We start from the raw sequence: 24,697 nt of genomic DNA, 5'->3' as shown, positions 1-24,697 counted from the left end.
CCTCACGCTGGGGTCTGAGCACCCCCGCCTAACCCTGGAGTCCCGGTCTTCCTGGAGTCCTGGATGCTCACGGGAACATGAGACTCAGGGCCGTGGAGGGCCTTGTGCAAGGCCACAGTGAGTGGGGGGAGGGGAGCCCCCACTTGGGTGTGCGGGCCTTCTGCTCACTGTCTCCTGAGCAGCCCTGGCCAGCAGGCCACCTCTGGGACTGGGCTCTGCATATGCCGGCCACCCTGCTCCCGCAGGGTCCTGTGGGTGGCCCAGGGGAGGGAGGCCTCTGAGCACCTAGCACCTTCTAACCCCCCCACCTCCAGGCTCACCCACCAGCCTGGGCAGCAGCAGTGTCCTGCAGACCAGTCCTTGTCTGGCTCCAATGGTCGAGCTTCAGGGCCAAGAGCCAGGGCCTCAACACCGTATGGGATGCTTGCGGCTGCCTGGGGCCAGGACTGTGATCCTTAGCATGTGCTCCTTAAAACACTGATGCGGCTGGAGAGTGTCACTGCCATCCCAGGACAGAGACCCCCATGGGGGGCCTCAGTCCATCCTGCCAGGACCCTGGGTATGGGCGGGTCAACACCACGCCCCCATTTTACAGATGAGAATGTGGACACTCTGTGGGGTAAGGATGCTGCTCTGGGGCTTCGGCTGAGCTGAGCACTGAGGTCTCAGTGTCCCTCCAGCAGGGCCCTCTCTGGGCTCAGGGGCAACAAGCACACATGGGAAGGCAGGCAGGAACGGGTCTTTATTTAGCAAACTCACATCCGGTGTCTACTCTGCAGGAGGCTTTGGAGCCAGAACCCAGGCCAGCACCACCCCCTTGACTGGTCTGGGGAAGCCCCGACAGCCTGACACCCCCCATTTTATTTCTTCCCGAGCATCCCTCTCTGAGACATTGAGCCAGTTGGATGGGAGGACTCCCTGGTCCCCCACAGCTGGCCTGAGTCCTCCAAGCTCTGCAGGTGGGGAGGAACAGGCAAGACAGCTGTCCCAGGGGGTTTCTGCAGTGGGGGGGGGGGTGAAGGCTGTGGGAGGTTCCTGAAACCTCTTCCCCACTCCTGCCTGTGGGGCCATCGCAGAGCTGCAGAATACCTCTCCCTGAAGCCCTCTGGACTCCGCAGCCTGACCTGGAAAATTCGGGAGGGAAGTCCAGTCTGACAGGAAGGCCTCCTGCCCATCTGATCCTGTTGTCCTAGCTCCTCCCTCACTTCACAGGTTGGGGAGGGGGGCTGCAGAGGGGGAGGGGCACGGCCCAAGATTACCAGAAGGAGTGGAGGCAGCACTGGCAGAGGGCAGATGGAGGCTCAGGATGTGGCCAGAGCCACGGGCACGGGAGGAACTGGGAGACGGGACATCCTGGTGACTCAGCAGGGACTGGAGGGTGGCCAGTGGGGAACAGGCTGGCATCACAGGCGCCCAAGGGACGTACAGGTGGAGGGCACGGGCGGAGCTGGCGAGTCATCCCAAGGCAGGGTGACTGGGGTCCTGAGAGGGCTTCTCGGGTGCGGCGGTGACAAGGGGGACTCTAGGTGCAGTCTTGCAGCCTAGGAGGAAGCCGTCGGGGGGCAGACACGGTGGGCGGCAACTAGCACACTGAGTCCCTGCCGGCCTGGCCTCAAGGCTCACCTGGCCACCAGGCGGGCAAAAAGGAAAAGAGAACAGAAAAACCAAAACCACCCCAAACCCGCTCCGGGAGGAAGGCAGGCCCACGTCACTCCCCAAAGCCGAACATCTCGGCTTCCTTCTCCTTCCAGAAGGCGAAGCTCCGGTCGATGTAGCCACAGATGTCCTCGCTGTTGAAGCTGCCCCGCTGGGGGCCGGACCCCAGCCTCTGTGCTGCGGGCTCGGGGCCGCCGGGACCAGCGTGGGGCAGGGGCCTGAGCGGGGTCAGGCCAGACTTGCGGCCGGGCTCCGCGTCCCGGGCACGACCACGGCTGGAGCCAAAGAAGCGGGCTTTGATGTCCTCAAAGCCATCAGTCCAGGCACGGCGGCCAGCGGCCACCTCGTCGGTCACAGCCTTGTGGAAGGCGCGCGCCGCCTCCCAGCCGTGGGCGCCCAGGTGCTCGAAGACCTCGAAACACAGCAGGTGGCGCATCTTGCGCTCCTCGGCCGGCAGGTCGCACTCCAGGAGCTGGAAGTAGCCCAGCATGAAGAGGTCCAGCGTGAGGCTGCTGTAGGGCACGGGCGCCCCGTCCACGTGGGGCAGGAACTGTTCAGGGGACAGGGGCCCGTGGGGCCGCCGGCTCAGCCGCCGCAGCTGCCGGGCGGGCACATGGGCCAGGACGGCCTTCCAGTGGCCCAGCAGCTGGGCGATGACGCTGCGCTGCTGCCAGAGGCGGCCGGGCCGTGGGCTCCCGCTGGGCAGCGGGGAGGGCATCGGAGGGCCCCTGGCTGCCTCCTGCCCCCGCAGCCCCGAGCGCCGGGCCTCCAGGGTCCTGCAGGCTGCCGTCTTAAGTGCCGGCATGTAAGCCGACTTCTTCCAGTGGCTGAGGAAGAGGGTGACAATGCGCTCCTTGCGGAGGCTGGCCAGGTCCGAGCCTGGCACAGCACCCACCTCCGACAGGGCCTCCTCACAGCTGATGCCCGAGTCGCTGGCTTCCTCCGTGTCGCCCGGCCTGGGGTTCCCTCCGATCGGGCCGCTACAGGGCGGGGCCGGGGCAGGCCAGCAGCCCCTCGGGCATGACCCCGGCTGGGTCCCCGGCTCGCAGGGGCCAGGGCTTGGGGTGCAGGGCCGGCCGGGGGCTGACTCAAAGTTGCCGCGGAGTGTCCGCACAGACACCCCACACTCTTGGATCTCACGCTGGGCCTCGCTCCTAGGGGGGCTGGCCGGGGCTGGCCTGTGGGCCTCCCTCTGGGCCTCCAGGGGGCCCCTCTCCTCGCCCTGCACCAGCCCGTTCACGCCCTTCAGGAGCAGGGACAGGCTACGCACCAGCCGGGCGACGTGGCTGCACCAGAAGGGCAGGGGCTGCCCGCCGGGTGTGGCCTGCGAGGCCCCGTCCTCGGAGCCCCGGGGCTCGGTATCCGCGGCCTCCAGCCGGGGCCCCGGGGACAGGAAGCGGCTGTTGACAGTGATGCTGACCAGGGGCGCGGGCAGCAGGGCCTGCAGCTCGGCCGCCAGCCGGCCCAGCTCGTTCTCGTACTCCTGGCAGCGGCGCCGGAGCTGCAGGTCGGCGATCTGCTTCTCCAGGTACACCAGGTCGTCCTCGGTCAGCAGCTCCCCGAAGGGGCCCAGGATGGCCTGGTGCGTCTGCGAGTACCGCCAGGCTGCCTGCTCCATGGCATCTGTGTGCCCGCCATCGTCCTGGACACAGGGAGGGGAGGTCAGCGGGGACGCAGCCCACATGGCATGCTCCTGCCAGACACAAGCTCCCCTGGGTGGCCTGGCCCCAGGGAGCCCTGGGGACCCTGGCTGGCCCCTGCCTGGGCTCAGAGGGTACAGGAGGTGGCAGGCCAGCCCCAGGCCGCAGCCCGAGGCTCAGGGCAGTTCTCACCCCAGGAAGAGCCAGCCTTGCCCTCAGAAGAGGCAGGGGTGCCTCTATTCTGCCACCCCCGAGTCCTCCTCCTCTCCTCCGTGGTGAAGTCAAAGACTGTCCCCAGAACCCTCTGGATCCCTGCACAGGATGTCCTGCGGGTGGGCAGTGTCCCCTACGAAGGGCAGCCTCCGAGTTCTCATGGCGTGTGGCCAACCTCACCCCAGAACATCACCCCTTGGGGCTTCCCTGATGCCAGGATACAGCCCAACTCCTGTGCTTGCAGTCTGTGAGAGACGCACACAGAGCCTCCCAGCTGGGGTCCCTCTGGGTGGCTCCGTGCCCACCCGCTCAGTCCCCCGAGACCCCTGAGGGAGGCCCTGTGTCTGCCCCGTCTCACAGGTGAGGGGCCTGAGCTCCTGCCTGGTTGCCAAGAAGCCAGGTGGGCACTCGGCACAATAAGCCCCTACGAGGCCCGGGGCAGAGAGGGGAGACTGGGGAGTGTTCGGACCACAAGCGTCAGGCTGGGAACTCGCAGCCAATGGCCAGGCTGTGCCCAAGCCCATCCCCTGCCCCTTCGGCCTGTTTTCTCAGTTTCCCTGAGTTCTTCACACACCCTTGGCTCTGCCCTAAGGTCAGCTTCTAAAAGGCCTCCGGGTTGTGGCAGGACCCCCCACCCACTCCTGCCTTGCTCCACCCCCAACCCCAGGGGCATCCTGACAGCAAGGACAGGCTGGGCCATTAGACCAGAGCCGCCCAACACTTCTGAGATGAGGGGAAGGCATGCCGAAACCCCTGCAGGAGCCATTCATCAGAAAGTGCAGCTAACTCAGGCGCAGGGGGTTTTATTTCATTTGAAATTGCAGCTTTAAATAGCTGCAGCTGCTGGGACAGATTGAAGGCAGGAGAAGGGGATGACAGAGGATGAGATGGTTGGGTGACATCACCGACTCGATGGATATGAGTTTGAGCAAGCTCCGGGAGTTGGTGATGGACAGGGAAGCCTGGTGTGCTGCAGTCCATGGTGTATCAAAGAGTTGGACAAGTTTGAATGACTGAACTGAAGTGAATTGAAATAGCCACAAATGGCTGGCCTTATGGTACTAGCAGGGCAGCTCTAGACCAAGGGTTGCAGAATACATCATTCAAGACAAAGCCGCACCCCGTCAGGGTACGACTCTAGAACAGCTGTCCACAGGGAGGCCAGAGGGAGCCAATTAAAATCCAAGTCAGACCAGAGCCCTTCCCTGCTCAGATTCTCAACGGCTCCCCGAAGGTCCTGTAATGCCTGCCTGTCGCCTCTCCCTCACCTCCGCGCGGCCTCCTCCTGCTCCTCACTTGGGCCAGCCCACCCTGCCTCCAGAGCGCTCACTGTTGCCTCACTCACAATCGCTTGTCCCTCATCCCCGGAGGGCTTGCCCCTCACTTCCGCCTGACTTCCCGCTCAAGGACACTCTCCAGAGAGGCTGCCCCTGAGCACCCGGACAAAGCAGCCCCCTCCCCTTTCCACTGCCTTCTCTCCATAGCAGTTGGACCCTCCCTCCCCGCACTCCCCACCCCACCCCGCCGACATCCCCAGCACAGTTGCCCAGGCACCCCGCCTTTCCTGATGGAATGGAAGCATTAACGGGCAAGGCTGGTCCCCTTCACTGCCGAGAACAGAGCCTGATATGCGGTGGGCACGACATATAAATCGTGAGATCAAAGTAACACTTGGGCAACACATCCCCAAGGCAGGTGAAGGGGCACTGCTCGCAGCCCTCTGATCTGGTTCAACCTCATCGTCTGGCAGAAGAGGAAGCTGAGGCCACAGAGGGACATGCAGTAGGGTACCCGGGTCTCAGGACTCGAGGTGTGGGCTCAGGAACCCACCTTCCACGTCTACCTGCCGGTACTAAACCTCCTGCCCCGCCTCTGCCCTCTACACCCTGGTTCCACCCTGGCCCCGCCCACCTCCAGCGGCGCCACGCCCCTCCCCGGCCCCGCCCAGGCATGGCCTCGCCCCATGTCTGGCTCCACCCCACCTGGCCCCGCCCCACGACTGATCCCACCCCACGCCTGGCCCTGCCTCGCGTCTGGCCTCGCCTCCACATTGCCCCCGCCCCCACTTGGCCCCGCCCCATGCCTGGCCTCGCCCCCACATTGCCCCCGCCCCATGTCTGATCCCACCCCACGCCTGGCTCCGCCTCGTGTCTGGCCTCGCCCCAACACTGCCCCCGCCCCATGTCTGGCCCCGCCCCCACCCTGGCCCCACCTTGACGGACCTGGGCCTCTGGCGCTTCTAGAGCTGTGCCCAGGCGCGCCTGCAGCTTCCGCACCATCACCTGCCGCTTCCACTCAGGGATGGGTCGGCCGCGCTCATCCCGCGTGGGTACCAGCCCGTCGAGGTCGCCCAAGGGCATCCCGTCCAGCTGCAGCGCGACCAGGCTGTCCGGGGCGCCCCCCGCCGCCGTCTCTGCCCCCTGTGTGCAGGCAGGCAGGTCATTGGAGGAGGCCCGTAGGAACCTGCAGTCCAGGAGCGAGCGGAGGGGAGGGCTGGCCCGGAGGAGTACAGCTGCGCGAGGAGGGGCGTGGGGGCTGACCAGGGAGGACAGAGGAGCTGACCACTACCGCACTCCCAGGCTGTTCAAGTGTGAGGCTTCGAGCGCAAGGGCCCCCTGTCCCTGTAGGACCCCGGTATGTGTGGGGAGGCTCGCAGGCTGAGAGATTCCCTCCTTCCTTGGTACATGACGGAGAAGAGGTTGCTTAGAGCATGCCATGTGGATGGGGAAACTCCTTTGGGGAACAGCTGCATGGACAGTCTGGTGGTCAGTCGTGGACTGCAGGACTCGTCAGAGCCTTTAATGTGCTGTGTGCTGTGACTGCACTTGCCAGACTTGCACAGAACATCTCAGGGTCTGGGAGCTCCCAGCCTCCGGTCAGTGAAAGGGTAGGCTGGATGTGTAAGGGACTGGTGCCCAGAGAGGAGGAGGGGGAGGTGTGGCCAGTGGGAATCTCCAGGGGGTGGTGGGGGGCAGACAGCAGTGGGCTGGCTGCCCCCAGAGTGACCTGGCCAGGGCCAGCGTAGGAGACATGCTGAGAGGCCAGCTGGGTTTGGGCTGGGGGCCCTGGAAGACAGCGGCACGGCGAGGGCACTCACCGTGGGGACGGCCATGGCACTGGCGGTGACCCTCGGGGTGGCTGTGTGGGCTGTGTGCTCCCTCAGAGGAGGCTGGTCTGGCTGGCTGGGCCAGGCCGGGCTGAGAGATGCTGCTGCCGGGAGGAAGTGGGAGCTCGTGTCGGAGAGGCCAGGGGTGGGGGGCAGAAGACCCCAGACCTGGGCACAGCCAGCCTTCCTGAAGGACCACTGGACTGGGAGCCAAAGGCCCAGCCAGTCCCCTGACCAAGTGCCCTGGGCAAACTCACTCATCGCTGCGATCCCATGGGTGTCCATGGGGCCAGCTCCAAGCCCGGCCAGCTGGGAAGCCTACATTTTACCACCTCATCCCAGCGACGGCCTGTCCTCCCTCCCCAGCTGTCCTACGGCCTGCAAGGAGCTAGAACGGGTGTAGGGTCTGGTAGTCCGGGGACCAAAGGCAGCCCCATCAGACAGCAAACCTGTCCTTTTATGACTCCTTCCTCCACTGCACACACACACAAGCACACACACCCCTACGTGTGATTATATAACCACCACCCATTCCATGAAGCACACTTACCTCACTACACACGGGGCCTGCTGACATTTTTCACGCTATCCCATTCTACTTCATTTTGATAAATGCTGGTCACAGCCCCCCTAGTGGGTGGTGACCTGCGGTTTGAGGACCGCGCCCCACCCCCGCCCCCTGCTGGAGTCTCAGGAACAGCAGTGGGCAGAGCCGACCTCCGCAGTCCCTCCGGATGAGCTGAGGCCCAGAGCAGGGACGGGCTGCCCGGGACCCCAGCGGCAGGAGAGCTGGGCTGCAGGGGCTCGGAGCTCACAGAGACGCTGGAGGACGGGGCAGGAGGCGGTTTAACTGTGGTCATGGAGTGCTCTGTGCTCACTTTAGCAAGGTGGCAGGACGTACGGAATCCGGGGAGAGCTGGGGGCTGGCCGCAGCCCGGGCCTTGTGCCCTCTGCGCCCAGCTGTCCAGGCCCCCTCGGAGGACCTCAGAGGGGAGGCCAGCAGGGCCCAGTCCCTGACCCCTGACCTGGGCCAACACCCCCCGAGGACGCATTTACTCACGGGTGGGGCTCCCGAGGCCTGCGCCCCCACTTCTGCCATCCTCCGGGGGATGTCTGGCGGCCGACAGTGGAGGAGGGGGGAACGGCGGGGGCGGGGGGGTCATCAGGAGCGGCACCTGGGGGCAGACAGGCCTGGTCAGTGGGAGGCGGGGGGGCGGGCCTTGACTTGGGCTGCCAGGTGGGGGTGGGGGGGACCCAGCCCTGGCCTGGTCTCCCTGGGGTGGGGCTAGGAAAGGGAAGTGTGCAGGGGCGAGGGGAGGTACCCCTGGAGGTTATGCCCCCGTGTCTCTCCACCCTTGTGGGCACACATACCTACCCCCACTGGGTGAGCCCCAATCTCAAGGCCCAGCTCGTGAGCTCCCTCTGGAGGCAGCTTAGCTCTGGGCTCTGGGTCAGGGGCTGGCGTCCCCCTCGTGCTCAGCACTCCTTGGCCTTACAAGGGACATGTGTACACACGCACACCTGCGGGCACACGTGCCCATTCACGTGCATGCACACACACACACCCCCTTGCCAACTGTCCCCTGACGGTGCCAAGACAGACTGCCCGGACCTGCGCCCGCGCTCAGCCCTGGGCACAGAGGGAAGCCCAGCGAACCTGGACGTGCTCTCAGCACCGCACCTCAGAGCCCTGGTGCAGGGCCCAGGCCCACCCTCCAGTCCTGGGGAGCCGGGGCCAGGGAGTCCACGTCTGGGTGCAGGGGCCCCCACACTGCAACCCCACATCTGCCCCAGGTCTGCGGCACCCCCACCATCCCCCCTCCCCCCAACACTGACTGGTGGGCAACCGGGAAGAATCCTAGACCTGGAGGCGTCCGAACCCCATCCCCCGTCCCCAGCGCAGCCGTGCGAGGCCTCCGCTCTGGCCTCTGACCAGCAGGCACCAAGACGGCTGGCCGGGCCTGGCCAAGCAGAGACTGGGGCACACAGGCCGCCTTGTGTGGAACTGCCCTCGCTGTCTGCCTTCCCAAGCACCCCCTCAGGTGGCAGAGAAGTTTTCCACAAGGATGTGAGCCATCCTCCAAGGACTCTAGAGGCAGGCTTGCTGCCTTTGGGTTTAAAGCTGAGCATCGCAGGCGGGCGGACTCCGTCTTGCAGGTGGCTTGTCTCCCAGCTGCCCCCCTGGTCGCCCTGATGCCTGAAAACACACGCCCGCCCCAGCTCGGGGCTCCAGCAGAGAGGGCCACCACTCACCCTTGACCGTCAGACCGAAGTGCCTCAGCCTGCTCCCTCCCGTGGGCAGCGATGGTGGGTGAGGGCCTTGGGGCCCCCAGGCTGGCACTGGAGAGAGCCCCGGGCCAGGCAGAGGAGCTGGATCAAACCTGCCCCACAGGGACGTGTGGTTTGGGCCCAGTGCTGGCCCCAGCGTCGAGTGGGTGGCTCAAGCCATGGCTCCATTCAATATCCTCTCCTCTCCCTGTCCTGAAATCCTTGATCGGTTTCTAACAAGAAGCCCATGTGTCTGCTTTGCGCGGAGCCCTGCCCGTGACAACGTAGCTGGCACTGCTGGGGTTAAGTCCCTCGTCCGACTGAGTGTCCCCAGCTCCCCTGCAGGTGGGCCGGGTCCCTAACCCCCCGGACAAGGAGGCGCAGGTGTTGGGTGGCCGCCCCGGCCTGGGGAAACCCCTCAGAACCCCTGTGGCTACAGCCACTGCCGCAGGGCCCTCTGTCTCATCCCAGGACCCTCTGCACTCCGGGGCCACCAGGAGGGGAGCCTGGGGCCCAAGTGCTTATCTGCCCGTCGCCGGCGCCTCCTACCTCTCTCTGAAGAAACTGGTGCCTGGAGCCCAGGAGCCCGGCCTTGGCAGAGCGTCCACCAGCCCCCAGGCCTGGGAGGACCCTTGGAGGCAGGCACTGGGCCCTGAGTGAGCACAGGGAGCTGAGCCGTCTGGAGCCCGGGGGGTGTCACAGCGCCCACCCCCGGGAGCAGGAGGCGTCGCATTAATATTTGAAGGCACAGGTGTCAGGTGGCCTGGCGGGCTTTGGGCTGGTGTGGGATCCCTTACCACCAGGCCTTAACCTTCCCCCAAACAGGGGCCGGGGGAGCAGACCCTCCGGAGAGGGAGGGGAGACCAGAGCTCCTTGGTCGCACAAAAGAGACAGCACAGAGGGGTCAACCAGGACAGCCCTCAGGCACAGCTGGGGAAACAGATTCGGGGAGGCAGGGCGCTTTCTCAAGGGTCCTCGGTGGGGACGGGACAGGGCTGGGACCGGAATCCTACTTGAGACCACCCCCTCCTTGCTCCTGCCAGCACTGAGCCCCTAGAGTCACTGCTCCTTCGGTCCAGGCCCACCAGCCATGGAGGGAGCGGCAGGCGGGTGGGCCTCTGGGGGATGCCCAGCACCAGTGGGGTCCCTGGTACCCCCGCCAAGGATGCCAAGCCCTGGCTGCTGCTCGCCCGCCTGCCTTGGCACAGGGGACCCAGAAGGAAGACCAGGCTGCTCACACTGGCTACAAATCAGGGGGCGCCCGGCTCGGGGCTCCGGACTGTGACACAGATCTGCATGCAACAGCCATCCGCACCGGGATCGGTCACCCCGGGACTTCGGGGGGCGGGGTTCTGACAAAACACGACACCTGCTCCCTGCCGTGTGCCACAGACCTGGGACTCTCCGGTCTTCCAGTGTCCACAACGCAGGCATGAGGTGGCTTAGGAGCCTGAAGGAGGGTTGAGTTAGACCCCAGACCCGATGGCTGGGGAACCTGGTGTTGATGGTCTGACGGACAGAGCAGGGCTGAGCCCCAGGCGCTGAGCCTGACAGAGCCTCCCTGGCCGCCTCCGCCTGGGAGCCCTCGGGGCTCACCATATCCCTGCACCCCCAGTTGAATCTGCTCTCTTGGGTGAGGGGAAAGGGCCTCCCATTCCCGGCAGAGTGCAGGGCTCAGCTGGGGTGGAAGGAATAACGGAAAAGGCAGGACATTGGTCCAGGGCCCAGGGGAACAGACCGTGGCCCCAGAATATCGCACCAGCAGCCTGGGAGGCTGCATGCCACGGGTCCCTGAGGCCAAATTCTGCTGCAACTCTCCCCAAGGAGAAGCCCCGGGGAGTCGCTCAGCGTCCCACAGGCCTGAGTTTCTCTGCCTTTGCTGGGACTTACCGGGAGCCCCTGGCAGGGCCCGGCGCACCGCAGCACACAGACCTCCTTGCTGCCGTTAGCATGGTGTCAGGAGGATCTCTGAATTTTAACCAGGATGGGGGTCCGCTGTGGCGGCCCCTGGTAACGGAGTATCCAGGGCCTGGGCGCTAACCGACTCTACGGGACCTGGGGGAGCGCTGCCAACCTCTGGGGTCCTGACAGCTAGGCGCGTCCAAGGTTGGTGGTCAGCCGGCCTTGGGTTGGTGACCTGCCGTGGTCCGGTGTCTCTTTTTCTGTGTTTCTGATGAGATTTGAGCAGCGCCACGCCTGCCATGCATTATACATGGAGGACCGCTGTGGCGAGCCGGGTTACAGGCCTGTAACGCCACCCGGGCCGAGAAAATCATGACCCACAGATGGGTGCTGGACACCCAGGCACCACGGCTGAGATTGGGTTACGGGCTGCCCTTCCCCCGGGGAGGAGCAGTCTGCCTCAGGGAGCCCCTGGCCCTCTCTGGGCCTCAGTTTCCCCATCTGGACAGTGAAGGGGTCTGAGTGCCCCTCTAGACCCAGGGGGGTCAATTAGCCACTAAACTGGGCGCTCAAGGTGCACCTCCAACCCCCGGCGAGGCTCCTCGGTTACGTCACTCAGATGAGAAAACCGGGGCTCACGGGTGCTCAGGGCTCATGAGTGTCGCTGGGCCGAGAAGGGTCATGCCAGCTCTGGTAGACGTGCGTACAGGGGTGGGGGCTGCGAGCTGAGAGGCTGGGCTTGCCCCTGCGCGGAGGGCTGTGCTCACCTTCCCGATGGCTGCTCCTAGCTGCGGCGGCTCGGCCGGTCTGTCCCTTTCACCCAGCCCACGCCCTGGAGGTTTGGGGTGCAGGGGGCCCCCTCTAGCCACTGCCCAAGACCTCCTCACTGTGCAGAGGTGACCCCAGGCCTGGGAAGCGGAAAGACGTGGCCAGGATCGAAGTGGGGCGGCGCAGGCAGCGGGGGGAGCATGTGTCCAGCCTCACCCCCCAGGCTGCCTCTCCTGGGACCCACGACGCCCGGGGGGCAGAGGCAGGTGGCGAGGTTGAGAGGAAAAGACAGGCTTTCGCCACCTCCTCCGAGCCCAACACAGGAAGAGGCCGCGCAGGCGACCTCTGGATATCGTGTTTCCATCAATATTGCATCAGCCCCAGCCTCCCCCAGCGAGGTGGCCCCAGCTGATAGCCTGCCCTCCTGCGGGGCCGAGACTGAATGTGAGGGGTCGAGGGTGACTCCAGACAGCCCCGGGTGCAGCGGCTCACAGGGACGAGCTCATAGCCTGATGAGCCTGCCCCTCTGCCACACAGGTGGGGCAGGTGGACGGGCTGGATGCTGCGGGCCTGCAGGCCGGGTAGGGAGGCTACACGGACCACCCAGGCCGGCGTGGGGAATCCCAAGCGGATCGCTGCCTCATATCCTGTGGTGACACCAGGGGAGACCGCCAGCACCAGAAGGAACCCCAGGAAACCCGACATGGGCTGGTCCCCACAACCCCCAGTGGAGGGGTCAGCAGGGCACCCAGAGTGCCCACCCCTAAGAGAGCTGGGCAGAGCGGCCAAGAGGGGTGGGCTGGTGTGCCAGGGCCTGGGGAGAGGGGCTGGGCACAGAGATCCTGCTCGGACAGAAGGCCTGGCTGTGGGCACTGCTGCGTGGGCTGGGGGCAAGCCGGGGACCCCCAGACAGGGGCCAGGAGGCACCTCCCTGTTAGCAGAGGGGTCGCCCAGCCCACCTCCAGGCTGGCCCCAGGGCCCACACAGAGGCCGGGGACACGGGTGCCAGGCCGTCCCCAACCTGCGGACCACGGAGCTCCGTCTACCACACCAGGAACCCGCAGAGTTCCCCCAACTTCTGGAACCCAAGCCAGGAAGACAACTCTTGTCAAGCAATAGCCAATCGAAAGAAAGTATGAAAGTGAAAGTCGCTCAGTTGTGTCCAACTCTTTGTGACCCCATGGACTATACGGTCCATGGAATTCTCCAGGCCAGAATACTGGAGTGGGTAGCCTTTCCCTTCTCCAGGGGTTCTTCCCAACCCAGGGATTACAGCCAGGTCTCCCGTATTGCAGACGGATTCTTTATCAGCTGAGCCACCAGGAAAGCCCAAGAATACTGCAGTGGGTAGACTATCCCTTCTCCAGGGGATCTTCCCGACCCAGGAATCCAACCGGGGTCTCCTGCATTGCAGCTGGATTCTTTACCAGCTGAGCCATCAGGGAAGCCCATAGCCAATTGAAGGGTCAGTAAATAGTAAACAGATTGCTTCAAGCAGTGACTGCAGTTCCTGTGTCTGAAACTAGGCTACCGAGACAAACCAGGACTCCAACACATGTGCCCTGAAGCACCCCCAGCCCCCAACCTCTGGCCACTCTGGTGCGGGTGTTGGGCAGTGGAGACTGGCTCTCTTGGTGGTGGCCGGGTGAGGACCATCCCACTGGCCCAGGGCCGGGGAGGAAGGCGGCTCTGCCTCCGTTGTCCTGGACACTCCGGGGGAGACACCCCGAGGGAAAGGGAGGCGCGGCAGCCCGGGGTGGGACCCGGCGTGGGGGGCACGGCGCCCCTGTGGGCCTCAGTGTTCTCACCTGAGTGGGGGGCCAGCCGGTCCCAGGGACAGCTTCTGAAGGGGTGGCCAATACAGAAGGCTGAGGCAAAATCTGTGCAGGTTGGGACGCGTCGTCAGTCACCGCCCGGGGCCTTGCTGGGGGGCTCTGGGGGGAGCTGGCTCCCCACGTTGACGGAGCTGCTGGGCTCCCCCCTGCACACCTGCATGCCCACTGCTCCATTGATTCAGCAAACATGCATGGCCCATCGTGGGCTGGGGGGCCCGGCACATGGGGTCCCTGCCCTTGCAGAGGCGAGGCTGGGCGAGGTCATGTGCCCAGATGGGAGCCTGCCTGAAACTGTCCCCTTCTGGGCTGCACAGGGCTGGCCCGCCTCCTGAGGTCACATCGCCCGAGGACCCGAGACCCCACTCCCACCCCCTGGGGTATCCTCAGCGCGACCCAGCCGTCTGGCCTGAGTGTGAGCATGGGCTCTGTGGCCTGGGTGGAGGGCAGATCTCAGCGGAGCTCCAACCACGGCCCAGCCCTGGTCCCCCTTGTAGCCCCGGTCCCCTCACAGCCCGGGGCCAGGCTCTCCCCTGCTCCCTCCCAACCACGCGGTGTCCAGGTGAGCTCCCTGGCCATCAGCACAGGGGGGCCTGGGAGGGAAGGGGCCGCAAGGCTCACCGGCCGGGTGCTGTCCCGCAGGTACTGGGCACAGTCTCGGTGGCCGTGGTACTCCGCCAGCTCCGCGGCAGTGTAGCCGTCATCATCCCGCAGGGCGGGGTCCACGCGGTGGGACAGCAGGGTCTGGCAGCACTGCAGGAGGGGGGCAGACACGTGACCACTGCCAACTCCCCGCACCCCCCAAGCTGAGACACGGAGGCCTGAGCCCCCACCCTGACCTGGCACGCCCTTTCCTGGCGGCATGGGGTCCCACAGGCACCAACACCCCGAATCCGGGGTGGGAGCCCCAGGCGCCCTCGTTCGGAGGCTTGCTGAGGGCCCAGATGGTCAGCAGGGGGCACAGCGGGACTCCAGCCAGGCCGCCTGACCCTGACTTCGCCCCTGCAGCCCAGGCCTTGGGTTTAAATACGGAGCCAGCAACTCCTGGAGCGGTGTCCGTTCTCACACTAAGAAACTGGGGTGCAGAGGCTAAGAGAGATGGCTCCGCCCCCAGCTCTCCAGGCTGTGCCCTTGCCCACCTCGCCCACCTCGCCCACCTCGCCCACCTTGCCCTGCCTGCTCCCTGGCCTTCCGCTCAGGCCTGGTGCTCTACAAGCCCCTCCTCTTGGCTCCAGGCCCAGGGTGAGCTCCGGGGATCCTCACTCCATCCCCGATGTCTCCATCTCTGAGCCTTTGGCTCCTGTGCTGGTCTCACATGCCCCCTCCCCGGGTCAGGCTGGCGCTGGGCCCCCAGTTTCCCTCCTGGCTGGGCCCCCGGGACCAGGAGGAAAGGAGGGTGGGAGGCTCAGCAGCGAGGAGCAGAGGAGAGGATGAAGCGTGGAAAGCGAGAGGAGACTGGGCTTGTGAAGGCCCTTTGTGAAGGAGGCTGTGGTGGGGGTGTGTGGACCGCAGGAGCAGGCTGTCTATCTAGAGCCTGGGGGGCAGGGGTCACAAGAGAAGCCGAGTGGAGCGCGAGGCACTGTGGTGTAGGGCCTGAGCCTAGATGGGTCTGGGGCAGCGGCGCTGGGGACAGGGAGACGACTTCACCGCAGTGACGGCCACCACAGCGGGCGCCTGTGAGCAGGGGCGGGAAAGCGGATGTGGACTTGAGCAGAGCGGTCTGTGCCAGCGCCTCCATTTTCCTACAAATCTGAAACAACTCTAAACTCTTCTAAAACAAGGATTTATCTTAAAATACAGCGTGGTTATTATCAGAGAAATGCAAATCAAAGCCACCATGAGGTACCACCTCACGCCAGTCAGGATGGCTGCTATCAACAAGTCTACAAACAATAAATGCTGGAGAGGCTGTGGAGAAAAGGGAACCCTCTTACACTGTTGGTGGGAATGCAAACTAGTACAGCCACTATGGAGAACAGTGTGGAGGTTCCTTAAAAACCTGGAAATAGAACCGCCATATGACCCAGCAATCCCACTGCTGGGCATACACACCACGGAAACCAGAATCGAAAGAGACACGTGCACCCCAATGTTCATCGCAGCACTGTTTATAATAGGCAGGACATGGAAGCAACCTAGATGCCCATCGGCGGATGAATGGATAAGAAAGCCGTGGCACATATACACAATGGAGTATTACTCAGCTATTAAAAAGAATGCATTTGAAGCAGTTCTGATGAGGTGGACGAAACTGGAGCCTATTATACAGAGTGAAGTAAGTCAGAAAGAAAAACACCAATACAGTATATTAATGAATATATATGGAATTTCGAAAGATGGTAATGATGACCCTATATGTGAGATGGCAAAAGAGACACAGATGTAAAGAACAGACTTTTGGACTCTGAGAGAGAAGGCGAGGGTGGGATGATTTGAGAGAATAGCACCGAAACATGTATTATTACCATATTTGAAACAGATCGCCGGTCCAGGTTTGATGCATGAGACAGGGCACTCAGGGCCGGTGCACTGGGATGACCCAGAGGGATGGGATTGGGGAGGAGGTGGGAGGGGGGTTCAGGATGGGGAACACATGTCCACCCATGGCTGATTCATGTCAATATATGGCAAAACCCACAATATTGTAAAGTAATTAACCTCCAATTAAAAGAATTTACAAAAAAATAAAATTAAATAAAATACGGAGTGGCATGGGGTGATCATATTTCCGGGATGATCATAATTTTCCAGAACTGTTAACAACTTTAAGACCCAACAGGCGATCAATAATGCATGGACTCTGCTTCCATCCTGGTTATAGCACAACCAGAGACATGGATATGAGATGGACATTAGACAGGCTGGATAGTAGATGGCATGGAGACGTTATCGTGGGACTTCCCTGGTGGTCCAGTGGTTACGACCCCACCTGCCAAGGCAGGGGGACATGGGTCCGGTCCCGGGTCCGGGAAGACCCTTCATGTCTCAGGGCAACTAAGCCTGTGAGCCGCAAGTACTGAGCCCGAGTGCTGCCAGCACTGAGGCCTGCGAGCGCTGGAGCCGGGCCCGCAGCAGAGGTGCCACCGCGACGATGAGAAGGCCCTGCACCCCAGCGAGGACCCACTCCCACTCGCCACAAGCGGAGGAAGCCGGAGGGGTGGGGGCAGCAGGGAAGCCCCAGCACAGCCCAGGCAGGAGGAATTTCCACAACACAGAGACGGAGGAGGGCGGTTCTCAGCTCTGAGGCTTGGGTTCCTTTCCTTTCCCGCCGAGCGAGCAGGGTGAGGGCCTCATGAACCCTTGGCTTACCTGCTGAACCTCCTGGTCCCCTACAGAACACTTCATTTGAAAAAAGATGATGCTGCTTAAAAATAAAGTTGGCAGGGTGCTGCTCTGGCCACCCTCAGGATTGTGGAGGCCGTGGCTTGTGGGGGCAGGATGCTGTCTGAGCTACATCACGCTGGCTCAGGGCCCTTCCGGCCACCCGCGGCCTTCCACCCCAGGCCCCTCTGGACGCCACCCCCACCGCCTTCTCAGGTACAGGACATGAGGGACCACCCCAGGCCCCTCTGGACGCCACCCCCACCGTCTGCTTGGTGAGCCCATGGGGCTGAATGCTGGCCTGCAGGGTGAAAGGAGGGGGTGTGGCTGGGGGGTGGGGGGAGCAGGAGGGGGCCCTCAGGGCTCCTGAGAGTCAGGAAGAAGTGTTCAGCCTTGCTGTTTAGCATGGGGGCATCACGCCTCTCTCTGATTTATCAGAAGGACTGCATGCCTTCCTGGGACTTTCTGTGCTGTTCGTGGGCCACCTGGGCCCAGGAATACTTGAGGTTCCAGCGGGAAACAGCTGTCCAGAACCAAAGTCCAAAATGGGATACCGGGCTGCACCTTGATAAAACACCCGCCCCCTGCCCTCGACTAGCTTCTCTGGGCCCATGTGGGCGGCGACTGGGGGCCACGGGAACGCTGCAGGAAGACCCAGGAGACATTGCAGATGCACTGACCCACTTTGGAGCCCTGCCGGGTGGTTCTGGGGGGAGCGGGCAGAGGAGTCATCCCACGTGCTCGCCTCAGACGCACTCCGCTCAGACACGGCCTTGCCTTCGCAGGAGGTCCTTGGGCAGGGCGCGCCTGTGCAGGGCCAGCGCTCACGGCCGGGTCCACTCCCAGGGCTGGGCCTCAAGTATCGGAACACCGACCCTGCCCACTCCAGGTTTCCGGATGCTGTTTCCTGGGCCACGTGTGCCCCTAGGTTTATCTGGAGCACAGCGAAGGGGCTGACCTCACACCCCCACGGGGCCCTGCTCCCAGGCTGCTCAGAGCAGGGGACCAGCAGACCCCCTCCTGGGAGGGCCAGCGGGAAGACTGACCCCTGAGCTGGCACCCGGGGAGTCTCTGAGCGAAGGGAGGCGTCCCGCGCTGAGGGCAGAGCACGGGCTTTATTCCCAGAGAGATCTGAGTCTGAGTCTGCATCCTGGGCAACGGCTGCCCCTCTGGGGCTCGGTTTACCTGTCTGTAAAAGGGGCTAATAATGTGTACCCCACAGGGCTGTGTTGAGGGCTCGGTGACTCACTCGCAGGAAGTGGTCCAGGACTGCCAGCTCTCGGAGGCTCCTCTGCCCACCCCCATCCCCCAGCGCCTTACCTCCATCTGCCCGTTCTCCGCTGCATCGTGAAGGGGGGTCCCCCCCCAGGAGTCTCTCATCATGGGGGCACCCATCAACAGGAGCCGGTCCAGAATGGGCGTGTGGCCGCCCCGAGCAGCGAAGTGCAGGACAGTGGCCCCCTCGTCATCCCGAGCTGTCAGGCCGACGTCCGTGAAGGTGACCTGTGGACGGAGGAAGGGGGACGGGCCAGATGAGGCCGGACGGGGGCAGCCACTCCCCCCTCGGGGCAGGGGGCCCTGGGGAGAGGGCTGGCTCCTCTTGTGCGCCTCGGGCAGCCTGGGTGGGGGGGCAGCGAGCTCGGTGGTTTTACTGCGAGATTCCACAGCCCCCAAACCTGCCCCAGCCCAGATCTTAAGCTGAACACCCCCAGGGGTGTTCCCACTTCAAATAAAGAACGCCTTTGGGCAGCACCCCAGGGCCAGTAAACAGGTGTTTGCTGATGAAGGGAGGACCTCCTGGCACCAGGCCTGTTTGCGTCCTGACTGTTACAGCTCCAGTGCCAGGATGCAGGGTGCTGGGGGGCGCGCCCCGTCCCAGCAGCAGCCTTCAGGCCAGCCCTCCTCACAGCCCTTGTCGGCCCTGCTGTGAGGGCACCCGTGGGCTCTGGCCCAGGCCCCCAGCCTGGACCGCGTGCCCCCAGGGCAGCCACGTGACCCCTGCCAACGTGAGGCCGAAGGGGCTCTTCTCCCGCCTTCCCACCGGAAGGGCCAGTGCACGTGGCGTCACCCCCTTTTTCTCCCTTTTCCTGCTTTGAACACGGCCAACCTTCTCCAAGAAGGCGAGGCCAGGAGAACAGCAAGGATGTGACCGGGCGTGAACGCCCTGCAGTGTTTCCCACGTGGAAGGGATAGCCTTTCGGTGGTTTAATTCCCGGGGCACTGCAGCCAAACGCTGGCTTATCCGACATTCAAACGTGTCTGTTAGAAAAAGGACAGCGAGCTGGGAGGAGAGCGCCTCCCAGGGGAGCGGGGCCCCAGCCCTGAGTGGGTCAGCCAGGCTGGATGCTGCGCCCTCTGCCTGTGGTCCATCCTGCAGGAGGCGGGGTGGGGAGGCCCATCTGGAAGAGCCTTTCTGGCCCTGGGACCCTCGGCCACAGCTGCTTCTTCCTGGGATGAGCCCCTGTCAGGCTGCCCGGTGGTGGGGGGTGCTGTGTGGACCTGCCTGCCAACACCAGCCCCCCGCCGCCGCCCCTGGCTCCTGGGCACCCCCGCCGCTCTGAGACACCGCGCACCCCGCTGACTCACTCCCGCCATGTGTGCTGAGCACGTGCCGCCTTTGTGCCCGCGGCCAGGCCCGGCCAGGACTCAGGCTGCCACAGCGCTGGGAGTCCAGGTCTGGGGACAGGCACCTTTCTGAAGTTCACCATCTGAACTACAGGCGAGACGATGGAAGCACAGCTCCATCCGAGGGCCAGGGCAGGGCCAATGCCTGGAGCTTTCTCCCGCGAGTGGGGCTGGCCCGTAGGAGCAGCTGCAGAAGGGTGGCTTGGCTGGGGGGGGAAAGGGGGGAGGGCGGGCACAGCTGGTGCAAAGGTGGGTGCTGGCAGGTGCTCCAGGGGCAAAGGGCCAGCCTGGGAGAGGCAGTGGTGAAGGGAGGCCAGAGCCAACTGCTAGGGGCTTCTGAAGCCAAGGTGAGTGGTGGGAGGCCAGAGGAAATCACTCCTTCTTCCTTCCTTCCTTCCCTCACGCAGCATCCCCACAGCTCTTATGCCAGGCACAAGGAGCGGAGCAGCTGGACTGAGTCCCTCCCCAGCCACCTCTTGCCCTTCTACCCCTCCCGGGAGAGACCTCCCCACTTTGACCCTTGATCGGGTAATGGAGACCCTCTCCATAATGGAGACCCTCAGAGTGCCCAGACACCCCACAGGCCTGGTTTTCCAGGGCGGAGGCGGAAGTCCCCAGCCCTGGAAAAAGTCTTGGAAGAAGGCATCCTCCCCCATCTAGTTCACTCTGTGTTCTTTCTGGAAAGAGGCCCAGATGGTGCCTCCATGGGTCCAGAGGGAAGAAGAGTGGGGCTTGTGGGGCTCCCCTCAGGGTCTGGGAACACCCCCCAGGGTCTGGGTGGCCAGGCATGGACAAGTGGCCAAACAGCAGGGCCAGGCACTGCCTGTGCCACCCACCCTGAGAACCTGGACTCCCACCAGGACTCCTCGGGGAGGGGTTGGGAGAGCCCGCAGGGGGTGCTGCACACCCCCAGGGTCCTGCAGGGGCGGGTCCAGTCCACGGCCACCCCCAGTTGAAGCTCCCCGCTGTGCCCTAGACTGGGTCTGGCACGTGGATGCTCTAAGGCGCTGCAGGCACATCTGATCCGCCCACCACCCCGTGGTCCCCGAACTTCCTGTGGGAGATCGGAGACCCAGGGCATGGCGCCTCCGCCCCAGCAGCCCCGCTTGCTAGGCGGGAGCAGGTGCCAGCCTCCGCGGACGTCCCCCACGCCCTGCGCGCGCACCCCAGCACCCCCTTACCAGCCAGACGACGAGCGAGTAGTGGCCGCGGGCGGCGGCGGCGTGCAGCGCGCTCATGCCGTCGAGGGCGCGCAGGTGCACGTCAGCGCCGCAGTCCTTCACCAGGAACTGCGCCAGGTGCAGGTGGCCCTCCTGGCAGGCCAGGTAGAGCGGGGAGGCGCCGCTGTGCGTCCGCCGGTTCACGCCGCTGCGGGGGAGGCCGGGCTTCAGAGCGCGCTCGGCCGGGGGTCGCGGGGAGCCGCTCCGGCCTAGGGCCCAGATCGGGGCGGGGTGGCCCGGCACCTGGCTCTTTGCGGCCACCCCCTTACCCGCCCAGCTTGTGCGCACCCCAAGGAATCCAGCTCCCTCAACTTGCCATCAAGCTGTGCGCGCTGCCGGGGGTTGGCCGGCAGGGGTCTCCTCTTAGGGTGAATGGCCCAGAGGGCTGTAGTGGGCGGCTCAGGGAACCTCCGGACCCGGGGCCTGCTCCGTGCAAGGGGCCATTGTGAGCAGGATACTAGCCCTTCCCAGCGCTCGGCCAGCATCCGTATTCCAGGCCCCTCCGTGTGGAGAGACTGGGGCAGGGTCGTCAGGTTTCCGCATCCAGCCTTGCCTCCATACGGTCACGGGGCCAGGCGAGTTCTCGGTCCCCCTCTGAACCCCTGCAGGGAGCAGGAGCCCCCTCCCCCAAACTGGACCCCACCCTTGTTGACAAAGACTTCTGCTCGGGCTCCTGCCGTCTCTGCCTCTGCCGGTGGGCATGTGGGCCCTGGGGCAGCGTCCCTGTGCATGTGTGTGTTTTAAAGTGAAATCACCCGGTTTTCAAATGACAGAAAGTACTTCTAATACTGCCAGTCTGAGAGACACCCTGCGGCCGGCCAGGCCCGGGGCAGCCAGTGTGGACTGTTTGGGGAAGACACGCAGAAGCAAGTCTCAAAGGCCTTGGAAGGGAGGTCGGGACGGGAAGGCGCAGGAACAGCAGCACTGTCGCGGGGGGCGGCCAGGAAGGCCGGCCAGCTAGCCAGAGCCCCGCAGGAGAAGAAGTGTCAGGGGCTCGGGGGAGAAAGGCCAGCTCAGGTGAGTGGTGGACAGAGTCCCTCTCCCAACCAGGACAGCCGTCCTGCGGACAGATGGCCGCAGCAGGCCACAGACGCCGCACCCGCAGACGGTCAGTTACACGCCCGGGTGTCTTCCGTGGGGCTAGGACCGCAGCCGGGCCCACGACGGGGGAAGGGTTGGTGGCCTGATGCCCCCTGCCCCCTCCTTAGCTGGGCCGGTCCCCTCCCTGTCTGTTGGCCTCGCCCAGCCGCCCACTCGGGGCAGTGGGACCGGGCGTGTGGAGGGAGAATCCAGGCCCCCACCTGGGGGGCTCACTGCCCCCAAGACCAGTGTTCACTCTGCTCCCTTCCAGACGCGTGAGCGGCATGAGGGCTCGTCCTCCCCTCCCCCCTCCCCCTCCGCCTCCGCCCCGCCGGCCCCCTCCCCCAGCCCTCCCCCTCCGCCCACCCCTTCCCCCTCCCTCTCCCAAGGTCCGTTCCCTTCCCCTCCCCTCCCCATCCCGGGCCCTGCTCCCTCCCCTTCCCTCATGAGGCCCCCTCCCCGCCGCCCGCGCCCATGGGACACCCCGCCAGGCGGCGCCGCAGCCCCTCACCTGCGGTGGGCGGCGGTCAGGAGCTTCAGGCAGGTCAGGTCCCCGCTGACCGCGGCGTGGTGCAGCGGCAAGGCCCCCTCCAGGGTCTCCAGTGTGGCCGCGTGGCCCTCGTGGAGCAGCCAGTCCACCAGCACCGGGTGTCCGAAGCGGGCGGCCAGGTGCAGCGGGGAGACGCCCGACGCGTCCTGGTCCTATGGAGGCGCAGGCGGCCGGTGAGCGGGCGGCGGGCCGGACCAGGCTTGCCGGGCAGCCGCCTGAGACCGCACCGCGCGGACCCGCGGGAGAGCTCCCACCCCTCCACCTGGCTCCAGCGCGGGGGTGCAGAGGGGTCTCCTGGACTGAGCCAGGCCATCTGCTCGCGGTCAGCAGCAGGGCCGGGACCAGTCAGGGCTTTTGGGTCCAAACCCCCGGTCCTGCACATGCGAGCCCCCTCCAAGCTGCAGTCCCGCCCTTCTCGCTCTCTGCTCGCCGGGGAGGCTCCACTAGCCCAGCTTGCTGGCCCAGGGCTGGCAGCCTGTCCAGGGGTGGTCCAGGGGCCTCTGCCCCGCCCTCACTCAGCGCCCACCCTGGTACCCGGGCCCTCTTGCTGGGGCACTTCTGCACCGCGGGCACCCGCACACCTGGGTGTTCTCCTGGGCTCTGGACTGGCCCTGCTCCCACCCTCGGGGCTGTGGGAAGAGCCGCTGAAGGCTGTGTGACCCGTGGGTCTTCCCTCCCCTGGGACCCAGTGCTTCTCTGGGCTCCGGGAGGACTTCCTCTCTCCATCAGAGCTCGCTTGCCCACACCCACTGGGCCAGCAGGGAGAGGGAGAGGCGGGCAGGAGAAATTTCCGTGGGGAGACCATCACTGAGCCCCAGAGCTCCCACCGTGGTCCCCCAGCATCCGGGGTGGGCCAGCACCTCCTGAGCCCCAGTGCCTGCTGGGCTTCTGTTTGCCCGGACCCTTTTCTAGACCTTTGGAAGCAGGCCCCACGGATCAGGCTTGATAAGAAAGAGACCCCAGGAGACCCCCCACTGGCAAGGCCGAGTGCTCTTGGGTGGGGGCGTTGGGTGAAAGGACGAGAGGGGCCGCTCTGTGCTGGACGTTGAGGAATACCAGGTGGTTCAGGGGGCGTCTGTGGCTTCTGAGAGCTTTGTTTGGGGCTGGGGAGGGGCATGGGGTGGAGACACACCACTGTGTGTGCTGTGGGAGTCCGGTGGCCATTCCCCCCAGAGCAGCAGCCCAGGGCCCTGGGGAAGCCCGGGCTCCAGACCTGGCTCTCGGCTCGCGCCTCCCCATGGACGCGGGCCCTGCACCCTGCAGCCGCCGTTGCTGCGCCCCGCTCACCTGCAGACCACAGCCGCCGTGGCGCACCAGCCAGCACAGCTCGGCCAGGCCGCCAGTGGCCGCGGCGTCGTGCGCGGGGGTGGCCCCGTTGTGGGCCCGCTGGTTGCCGGGCAGCTTGGCTCGCTGCACCAGGAACCTGACGCAGGCCAGGTGGCCAGCCCGGGCGGCGTGGTGCACCAGGCCAGCCCCCAAGGCATCAGTGACATGCGGGCCCAGGGTGCCCGCCTCCAGCAGCTGCTCCAGGGTGGCCAGATCCCCGTCCTTGGCGGCTGCGAGCGCCCGCTGCTCCTCCATCCTCCGCCCTGGCCGCCCAGCCGGCTCTCCGAGGCTCACACAGGCCCGGGCTTCCTGTTTCAGGATGGGACGCAGCTCGCGGCTCCGGTTACCGATAAGCGCGCACAGGGCAGATGGGAGGCGGTGGGGGTGGGGGGGGATAGGCCTTGGGGACCGGGCCTTGCAGCCCTGCCCCAGCCACTCCCGGGGCACCCAGAGCAGGGGAAGGGCCCGCATCAGGTTTGGGTAGGAGGTGGGCACTGCCCTGTGGCTGGACCATGCCTCCCCCTCACGTGGATTGAGGGCTGGGACGGACTTCCCACGCTGAGTGGGTATTCACAGTTAGTGTCCTTTCCAGGAAGCAGTCAGCTCCTGAGAGTCTGCTTTCTCCGGGCAGGGGACAGCCTCCGAACGCTGTGGTGGGCCGTGCAGAGGCCGCTTAGGAGACCCTCCTCCCGGGAGGGCAGACCCATCCAAGCGAAGCCCTTTCTAAGCATTTGGGCCGTGTCAGCCATGGGCACCCAGGCCCGCTGCCCCCTGGGAACGCTCTCCTGGAGCCTGGCCTTGGCTGGCACTGGGGGCTCCACGCACTGCTGGGCAGCAGTGGCTCTGCAGACCAGTGACGGGCACAGGGCCTGGCACTGGACAGGAAGGCCTCTGAGAGGAGGGTGAGAGTCTCAGGTCCCCTGCCCTACCCACCCTCAGCCACAGGGACTGGAGTTCATGGTCCCAAGCTCATTTTCCAGAGCTGCCCAGCGTCTTTTCCCAGGCTGTTATCTGCAGTGGGGCTGGACACCCACAGTGCTTGCTGGTGAACTCGGGGCGCCCCAGCCTCTGCCTGGAGCCCGCTGGGTGCTCACTCATGTCAGGGAGCTGCCTTGTGGGGCTCCTGCAGACATGGTCTCAAGCTGAAGCCCTGGAGATCACGTGGGATTATTCCGTGGCCTGCTGGCTGA

General features: G+C 65.0%; 1 protein-coding gene across 8 annotated transcripts; it reads right to left on the bottom strand.

The window, feature by feature from the left end:
- Positions 1 to 723: 723 nt before the first annotated feature.
- Positions 724 to 24,620, bottom strand: ESPNL (espin like). Of its 8 annotated transcripts, XR_002180429.2 has the most exons (11): positions 23,469 to 24,620; positions 22,143 to 22,333; positions 20,513 to 20,699; positions 18,027 to 18,209; positions 14,007 to 14,138; positions 13,362 to 13,433; positions 7,676 to 7,790; positions 6,607 to 6,719; positions 5,732 to 5,929; positions 1,260 to 3,298; positions 724 to 1,124 (listed from the first exon to the last, which is right to left on the bottom strand). XR_002180429.2 is itself a non-coding variant. In XM_019958005.2 (10 exons), exons 1-10 carry the CDS (start codon positions 23,976 to 23,978, stop codon positions 1,709 to 1,711), a joined length of 3,291 nt encoding a protein of 1,096 aa, XP_019813564.2. In that variant the 5' UTR covers positions 23,979 to 24,620; the 3' UTR covers positions 724 to 1,708. The 8 variants fall into 8 exon arrangements, 7 of the variants coding, with proteins under 7 accessions (XP_019813564.2, XP_019813565.2, XP_070643084.1 ...); XM_019958005.2 differs by having other exon boundaries at positions 724 to 3,298; XM_019958006.2 differs by having other exon boundaries at positions 724 to 3,298; positions 6,607 to 6,716.
- Between the last annotated feature and the right edge of the window lie 77 nt (positions 24,621 to 24,697).

The sequence above is a fragment of the Bos indicus genome, chromosome 3 (assembly GCF_029378745.1).
Source record: "Bos indicus isolate NIAB-ARS_2022 breed Sahiwal x Tharparkar chromosome 3, NIAB-ARS_B.indTharparkar_mat_pri_1.0, whole genome shotgun sequence".
NCBI classification, from domain to species: domain Eukaryota; kingdom Metazoa; phylum Chordata; class Mammalia; order Artiodactyla; family Bovidae; genus Bos; species Bos indicus.
The sequence above is the reverse complement of the archived record's forward strand: the minus strand, read 5'-3'. Positions and strand labels throughout refer to the sequence as shown.